Raw genomic sequence first — 9,406 nt, forward strand, 5'->3', positions numbered from 1 at the left:
GACGCCATGCCTTCCAGGGAGACTAATTATTAGCTTAACAGTTACAGAGAGTTACTAGATGAACAGATACATAGACTTCTAAAATGGGCTCTGCTTAAGTAGCATGCAGGTAAATGATGAAAAAGTGATCATGAACTCACAACATCAGTCATGTAATCTGTCTCATTAAGAGGTATTATTTCAGCACTGCTGTTTTTAAGGATGTATTAAATCTTCTAATTAGCTCAGGGTTAGCAGGGATGTTGGTTTGATCAATTAGCTTCCTCTACCCTTAGAAGTCTCATTAGCATATAGCATGCTTCAGAACACTGAAAAAAACAATTCGTTGTAAGATTTGCACGTCACAAATCTGTTTGCAATATACTGTTTTGCACAGGTAGAAAATGAGCCTTGCAGACATTCTAAGCCCTTCTGATATTGCTGCTGCTCTGCGGGACTGCCAAGGTGAGGAAACAATGAAAACTCTCAAAATTACCTTGTGTAAACACATGGCAACTTTAACTCGGTCCCAAAGGAATACTGAACAAGCACATAGTGTAAACAGATGTCTGTAATCTCTTGACTTAGCTGTCTCAGTACCTTTGCTCATGACTGGTTTAAGCTGTCACTTTGTAACTTATCCCTGTATGATTTGCTTTTTGTTATGTTTAGGAGGGTATGCATGGGGCAGCATGGCAAACTTCATTCTCTGACAGGTTTGATCTGTCATTCGCGTTTAGAACAACTAAAATGTAACAACAAAGCAACGCCCTCAGATCATTTAGGAACAGCGAAAGCAGTGGTCTGGGGTTAATGTATTTATCAATTTATTTTCAGCTCCAGATTCCTTTAGTCCCAAAAAATTCTTTCAGATCAGTGGGATGTCTAAAAAGAGTAGCAGCCAGATCAAGGAGATCTTCCGGATTCTCGACAATGATCAAAGTGGCTTTATTGAGGAAGATGAGCTCAAGTAAGGACCTTGTTAACTATTTAGAGCCTGTCCAAACACCAGCTTTTTTTTTTCTTTCCAGTACTGTTCTGTAAATGTGAGCAGAAGTTATGCTAAACACTAATAAAAACTTCCAGCAGACAGGTGTATTTAAGCAGATAACCCCTACAGATAAAAACACATTAGTAAACACCTGCCTTTAATGCCCAGTATAGAACAAATACCTCCCTGGGGCTGGATTCCAGTAGTGGACAGAACCAGCTGTATTGGGGCTGAACTTAAAAGCAGAACTGCATGTGACTAAGATTTGGGATGTCAAATGAAGCAGTGTTTCAAGGACTACTAGGCCATTGTGGTCAATGTTGTGTTTATGGATAGCTATCAGCATAAAAGAATCATATTCTGTGAAAATCAGACAAAGTTTCTTTCTTTCTAGGTATTTCCTTCAGAGGTTTGAGTGTGGAGCCAGAGTGTTAACTGCCTCAGAAACCAAGACCTTCCTGTCAGCAGCAGATCACGATGGGGATGGGAAAATTGGGGCTGAAGGTATACACTTACTTATATTTATATATAAAGGATAAGGCTCCTCAGGATGAGTTGTGATGATGTGTGATTCTCTTTTATGTTGATGGCACATTAATGCCTACTCAGCAATTTTACTGAAACCCCTGCAGTGACAATCTGCTCATGGGCGGGAGCAGACCCTAATCTTACAGGTTCACCCCTGTAACTCCTTCTGCACAAGCAATAAACCCATCTAGCCTGCCCTAAGGAACTTTCTCAATGCCACTCACTCACAGATTTCCAGTTACTTTGAAAGGCACTGCCCCTTATTTCTCCTCCCACTCCCACAGACGTGAGCAGCGCTAGCATCACTTGTAACACACAAGTGTAAAACCCAGGACAAAAGAATCAGCTCTCCACGAGAGAATGAACAGCACATTTATAGCAGTCACCTCGCAACAGAAATTCCACCAGTCAGTGAAGTCATTCACCCCTGCAAGAGCTACCAGCATAGCTCAGTCTTTGCTTTGCACCAGAAGCAGAACAGAACGCTCCAGTGTCGCTGCCCCCACACGAGATGCCCGAACAGGCTCCCTGCTGCTCGTCTTCGGTGGCAGGTTAAGGACCAGACAGGAAGGAGCAGCTGCTTTGGGAAGCAGCACATTGCACTCACCCCGTGGAGCTGGCGGTGTGACTTAATGGCTGCTCGGTGCAGAAACCTCCTGATCTCATCATTCCCTACTGGTGTGTCCCATTTCGCACGGGACGCACACAGACACAAGGCTGCAGCCAATGGCAACTCGTCCCGCCAGAGAAGCTGCCTAGATGAGCATGAAAGGGGCTTAGGGAATTGCACGCAGGGAATGTGCTGGTGTGCAGATTCCCCAGCTGGCTGTGCTAGGGGCACACAACTCCTCTGTTTCTTTCTTTGGAAGAAATTAAAACCAGCTCCTTAGGAAACGTGCCAGTATAAACACACATGATTTATGGAGCAGTCCTTACACGAACATAGTCGTTCAGAGACAGGAAGGATCAGATACTCTAACCCACAGAAGCCAAACATTTACCACATCTTCCAAAGAGCAGTACCTTGTTGTACAACACAATACTTGGGCAACACACCCTGTGGAACTGCACAATGGTTGGGGCTTTTGTGCAGCCCACATTCACTCAACCCCTGAAGCAATACAAACAGCTAATAGGACACATGGACTCACTTTTGATTCTTTTACTTCAGGTCTTAACTACTTATTCAAATTTCATATTGGCCATTCCATTATTTTTGCCTGAAATCAGTATTGCCCAGAGAGAAGGATCAAAGTGCCTTGAATATTTTACTGTTCCTTATAATTGCCATTAAAGCATTGTCTTTCTGTCTCTAGTTTGAAGGGGGAAGTTTAGGCAACATCTCTAACAAGCCCCACGTCTTTTACTTCTAATCCTTTCAGTTTAGTATCTCTGCTATAAATGGTTTTTTGTGTCTTTCACAGAATTCCAAGAATTGGTGCAGTCTTAGAGGTTCAAAAGGACCAAACAAGGTGGAATTGGGATGAATCTGCATGAGACACTCCAAAACCTTGACATGATGGTGACAGTGTCTGTTATTTGTTCATTGCCTTAGCAACATAATGAAACAGTGATTGCTGATTTTTTTTTTCATCGTGTGGACCATTTATCATGTTCTAACTCTATTTTAGCAGGCACTTCCCTTTAAAATATCCAATAAAAATTAATCATATGCTGTAGCTTGCGTCTGGTTTTCTGACTGCTAAACTGATATTAAAAAGTGTTAATCCCTCCAAGATCATGATAGACCTTTATATATGAACATCTGTTGAAATCAGTGTGAGGACTGTTTGTAACAGGTGTTCTGGGTTAAGTTTGATGTCCTTGAAACACTCAGGTCTTTGTCAAAACCCAGATGTAGTTGTGAGGTAGGTGAGGATAAAATCTCACCACCAAGCAAAAAACAGTTAGGTAGTCTTGCTTAAGTGGTTTCTGCATGAGATTGCTCCAGTTTCTAACTGCTCTTTTTGTATTAGCCAGTTATGAGAACTAGAACATAAACCCCATATGCTTTGGTGCAGAAAGGATTAAAAGGAAAGTCTATGTGGACTTGAGGTTTCCAGTAATGGTGAGGGTTTAAAAAACAGAGGGGAAGCAATAAAAAAAAGGAACCAATTATCTTCTTGGTGGTATTTCTAAGTGTTCTCAATAGGGAGGACTAAGTATGATGGAAGAATTTGTAGAAATACATGTTAAAAATGATCCAATGTACTCCTCCTGCTATTTCCAGGCTATGTTACAAGTGTCCTTCACAAAAGCACCTGTGTGTGGGCATGCTGAAGAAATATCTTTTTATGAAGAAACAACTCAGTCACTAGAAAAGACAGAGTCTGGTGGTCTGATGGAGTATTTATATATCCACTTGTTTTCTCAACCCCAGCAAGTGCTGTAGCCTGCAGTTCACGCACAGGCAGCTTGTAGGAGTCAGTAGAATGCAAGAGAAGCCTTTTCAGGAAAGGGAATGGTTTAGTCACTGCCGTTTCAATACATTTCTTCCTGGGCTGCCAACGACTACATTCCAAATTAACTGCATTTTTTTCTTCTCAAAAGTCTCTGTGTACACTGCAGAAAAACACCAAAGTGGGAGCTGCATTGTTTATGAGCTATTGCTAGGGAAGAGCCTAAAGAATCTGAATGCTCTCTCTTCCAGAGCAACAAAGCCACAGAACCCAGACGGCTGTGCTTTGATATGCTTAGCCCTTTTCTCTCTCTCAGTCTATATTCTTCAAACCTAATAAAACAACGGTTGAAAAATTCCTGTTGGCCTCAAACATATTTATTATCAAATCAAAAGCAGTTCAATGAATAAACGTTCTCCATTACTCAGCGTGAAGAAGAGCTAATGGAGTGCCTAATGTCTGCTGCACCACTGCAAATTCTAGAATGATTCACTCCTAAATACTCATCTCTCTGTTTTCTCTGCAACTGTCTACACTTCTGGGAGCCAAGATATATCTACTGCCTTTAAAATAAAAAAGATCTATAAATACATATACATTAACCTACAATTCCTCACACTTGGTGATTGAAAAACAGAATTTTTTGTCTCTGTGTTTTCAGCAGCTTAATTTGGCATACCAGTGGCTCATAAGATGAGTATATACTGAGAATTTAATAGGGTCATAATTTTGTCACCCTTTTATTGTGCAAAAATAATACAAACTGATTAAAAGAAACAAACCAACCAACAAACCATTGTCTTCTAGCAATATTTCTTACCATTTTAAAATATGCTCACCTGGAATCAATCCCTAGAGTATCTGTGAGTCAAACAGAACTACCCAGATTTACACAAGCTGAGCATCTGACCCACAGAGATTCTGATTGCACGAGATGGATGTCATAGGATATTCGCAAGAAATAAAGTGTGTTCTTGGCAATGAAACCAGTCTGATGGCAGAAAAGTCTTGCAGTAAATTGTCAGGTTAAAACAACTTATCAGTTCCCTGGAACCCCTGAAATGCTAAATCATACTTTCAAATGGTCTTGTAAAATGTGATGGTGATTAACTCAGACTGGATTTACTCACTGACAGATACCTGTTTGCTCCATGGCCTAAACCAAAATGCCATTGATAGGCCTCCTCCTAGGGATTATGCTACATAGAATTCCAGTTGTTTGAAGTGAGCACTTGTAGTGGAGAAAGCTCCTGAGCAGGGCTTTATTGACTCACAAAGAAGGAAAAACTAAAGACATTTACCCTCTTTAACCACCAGTTAACACATGCATATGGAGGCTTGCTGAAGGGAATGAGCAGCCACTGTCTATAACTATATTTAATGAGAAGATTTGATGTGACAGGCAGCATTCAGAAACCAGCTACTACTGTTGCTCACACTTACCAACTGCAATGCAAGTTCTCGCTAGTTATCAGAGTTGTGCACTGAATACTCAGATTATTCACTAGACACAATGACAATAATACTACATTAGTAGAAAACACTAGAACACTTCTGATTCCAATAAAAGACAGGGCTCCAGAGATCCATTTCGTGTTCTCATCATTTACCCCATAATATCTTGTGCCAGGATACCCTGTCTCTGAGTAGTTAGAATATAAAAGAAGAAACAGTGGCTTTATTCAGCCTCTAAGCAGAAGAAATACCATGCCTTAAATATGTCAGACTATGGCATAATTCTTCATGTAATTGTCTTTCTCATTGCTTGCTGGGATCAGTAGGGAAATAATTAACATATGACTACAAATCATCTTCAAAGCTAAAACCTTTCAAACTGCCTAGCCCGTTCCTCATGCTCTCTTCCCAGCTTTTCTTTCACATGTACAGATCTGGGCTAGTAACTACACTCTAGACATTCCTGTTAAATACATTGAAGGAACCAAAGTATTTAAATACCTGAAGCTCCGCATTAGTTTTTACTGCTACTCAGTAACTTTTTATGCTCAATCATAACCGAAGCCAGTGTAAAGTTACTACCTTCCTTTATGAAATCTCTGATTCTGCAAAGCAAATCCATCTATTATTAAACCACCTCTACTCACCACAGCACTTGGATAGTTGCTCACATTTCTTGACATCACAGGGAGAAGAAATCAAGGAGATGACCGATAGCCTCAGCAGGACCCCTGCACGTAGCTGCAGCGCTGTGCTTTCCAGCAGAGCTGCCGAGGCCTGCTGCAGCAGTGACAAAGCCTGCAGACCAGGGATACAGAGGCATTGTGCTTTTTGCTGGATCACAGCACTATTTTGTAATTTATTTGCTAAACGAATTCCAAACTGCTGAGTCTACACATTTGTTAACACATTTAGACCACATACTGTCAATGGAACAGCTATTTGAGCTGTCAGCTGTATTTATTTACAGCTGTCAGCTCTAACACCCGGAGTGATTTATAGTATACCTTTTTGTTAAGTCTGTTACTACGCAGCTGACGGAAATGCTCAAAATAGCACCTAGAAATAAGCTCCACAATCCAAAATGTGTGACTGCAGAACAACGTTTCTTACTCCTACATACCTTTTTTTTAATAAACTAGAAAGCACTCATCAGGTGGTTAATTACTTGTCTTTAGTGCAAGGGTTGTCCTGTCAGATTCCCAAAGTACTTATGCAGCAGTTTAATTTTACATAATCATGGGCAAGGAATCACATTTCAAACTCAGGGTGATCCGATGCCACTTTGCAAATGTCAAGGTGTGGTGTTACTGGCCATACAATTAAGAAGATGGGATGAAATTGGAACCACAATCGAAGTTTCTTCCTGCCCTGTTAATTCGTGCTTTAGGAATGTAATAATTTAATTGAATCTGTTATCACTTACTCTTTGCAGGTTCTCACAAACACTTCCACCGAAAGCAATGGTGATTCACAGATGAGGCTGCACTGAGCAATCTCTCCAGATGCATTAAACCCCTTCCTTGGGAAAGTCTGGCACAGAACCACCCTTCCTAGCAATCACCAATTACAATAAGTATCCACTGCCCAACCACACTTGCCTCCTCAGTGCATTCCCTGCAACAGTATTTCTGTAAACAGGCAACCTTACAATCATAGAATCATAGAATCACCCAGGTTGGAAGAGAGCTCATCCAGTCCAACCTATCACCCAGCCTTATCCAATCAACTAGACCATGGCACTAAGTGCCTCAGCCAGGCTTTTCACAGACCAGGATCTCCATTGCACTAACTCACAGAATGATAGAGTGCTTTGGATTGGAAAGGGAGCACCAAAGGTCATCTAGTTCAATCCTCTGGCAGTAAGCAGGGCCATACTCCATCAGATCAGATCATCCAGAGCCCTGTCGAGACTAACCTTGACTATCTCCAAGGATGAGGCCTCAACTACCTCCCTGGGCAATCTGTTCCAGTGTTGCACTACCCTTGTGGTAAGGAACTCCCTTCCAACAAGATTTGGGGCTCTTCAGCCTGGAGAAGAGAAGACTTTGAGGAGATTTTATAGTAGCCTTTCAGTATCTGGAGGGGGTTACAGGAAGGCTGAGGAGGGACTATTGACAAGGTCTTGTAATGACAGGACAGGGAGGAATGGGTTTAATCTGGCAGAGGGGAGATTCAAAGTAGATGTTAGGAAAGGGTTCTTTGCAGTGAGGGTGGTGAGACACTGGCACAGGTTGCCCAGGGAGGTTGTGGAGCACAGAATCACCCAATGTGATCTTTGATCTTTGATCACCTTGGGTGATTCTGTGCTCCACAACCTCCCTGGAGGTGTTCAAGGCCAGGTGGGATGAGGCCTTGAGCGACCTTTTCTAGTGAGAGTTGTCCCTGCCTATGGCAGGGGGTTGGAACTGGCTGATCCTTGAGATCCTTTCTGACCTAAACCACTCTATGATTCTAATGCACAACCTAAATCAACTGCTTTCTAATTTAAAACTATTGCCTCTCCTCCCATCACTGCAGGCCTTTGCAAACAGTCCCTCTGCAGCCTTCTTGCAGGCCCCTTTCAGGTACTAGCAGGCTGCTATTAGGTCTCCCTGGGGCCTTCTCTTCTCCAGGCTGAACAACCCCAGCCTGCTTTCATAGGACAGGTGTTCCAGGCCCTCTCACTGTTGTGGCCTTCCCCTGGTTTAACCCAGCACAAGCCGAATTCCACAGCTGCTGCAGTTTGATCACTTCTCTGGTAAGAACTTAACTGACTCCACTGTCACCACCACCAGTGCTGCCACGTTTATCTTAAGTGAACAGCAAAGAGACTAACTTCTCTCCCTGCCCTGGGATAGTGTTCACAGATCCCTGGCCAGGTGCAGTGTCCCACTGAGGGCAGAGCAGTCAGTTGACAACGTGCAAACCTAAACAACAGCTACTGCAGAAGTGCCTGCAGCTGCTAGCTGGAGATCTGTGATATGTATCTTGTAAAGGCCCAAGCCTGCAGTGACTAAGGAAAGCAGGAAGGGGACAAAGGAGAAGCAGAGGTATCCTGACAGCAGCAATACAGAGGGGCCTGCTGGCCAAAGATGGAAACACCCTGTGAGGGAGACTGTGCTGGCACTCACCTCAGGTAATAATTTAGGGTGATGAAGCTGGGGAGGGGCCTGGAGCAGAGCCCTGTGAGGAGAGGCTGAGGGAGCTGGGGGTGTGCAGCCTGCAGCAGAGGAGGCTCAGGGCAGAGCTCATTGCTGTCTGCAGCTGCCTGAAGGGAGGCTGCAACCAGGTGGGGTTGGGCTCTGCTGCCAGGCAAGCAGCAGGACGGAAGCAGGGGACACAGCCTGGAGCTGTGCCAGGGGAGGTTCAGGCTGGATGTGAGGAGGAAGTTGTTGGCAGAGAGAGTGATTGGCATTGGAATGGGCTGCCCAGGGAGGTGGTGGAGTTGCCGTGCCTGGAGGTGTTGAAGCCAAGCCTGGCTGGGGCACTTAGTGCCATGGTCTGGTTGACTGGATAGTGCTGGGTGCTAGGTTGGCCTGGATGAGCTCAGAGCTCTCTTCCAACCTGCTTGATTCTGTGACCACTCAAGACCACCGGGGAGGGCTGGCACCAGGGTAGAGAATGGGAAAATACCTGTGCTAATGAACTCCAATAAAGCACTGTAGTAGTCTTACCTCTTATTATCAATTTGTCTGCTCTCCTAACGTCATTTGTGGCCTGTGCCAGCATGAGGTGTGCAGGATTGAAGGAGCGATCCTGCCTGCACCCTGCCCTGCAATAAAACCTTCCTACTGCACAGCCCTGCGTGAGCTGTGGGGTTCGTTCCGCAGGTCAGGACTGCCCGGTCACCTGCGAACCCCAGATCCCCAGGTGGTGAAAGCAGGCTGGAGAGCCGCAGAGCGGGCCGGAGCGGGCAGCCCCTGCGCTGCCGGCCGCCCCCTGCGCTGCCGGCCGCCTGCCATTCCGCCCTCGGCCGGCGGGGGCGCGGGGCAGCACCGCCTCTCGCCGGGCCCGGCAGCGCTTCCCGGCCCGCGCCCTGCGCTTCCGGGGTGGCGGCAGAAGGCGGAAGCGG

General features: G+C 44.6%; 1 protein-coding gene across 1 annotated transcript; it reads left to right on the forward strand.

Moving 5' to 3' along the window:
• Nucleotides 1-359: 359 nt before the first annotated feature.
• LOC135180373 (parvalbumin, thymic CPV3) lies at nt 360-4,602 on the forward strand. The gene is made up of 4 exons (XM_064152726.1): nt 360-444; nt 817-949; nt 1,365-1,474; nt 2,923-4,602. The coding sequence occupies exons 1-4, from the start codon at nt 384-386 to the stop codon at nt 2,946-2,948; spliced, it is 330 nt and encodes a 109-aa protein (XP_064008796.1). The 5' UTR covers nt 360-383; the 3' UTR covers nt 2,949-4,602.
• Nucleotides 4,603-9,406: the final 4,804 nt, after the last annotated feature.

Source organism: Pogoniulus pusillus, chromosome 13, assembly GCF_015220805.1.
Source record: "Pogoniulus pusillus isolate bPogPus1 chromosome 13, bPogPus1.pri, whole genome shotgun sequence".
In the NCBI taxonomy this organism is placed as follows: domain Eukaryota; kingdom Metazoa; phylum Chordata; class Aves; order Piciformes; family Lybiidae; genus Pogoniulus; species Pogoniulus pusillus.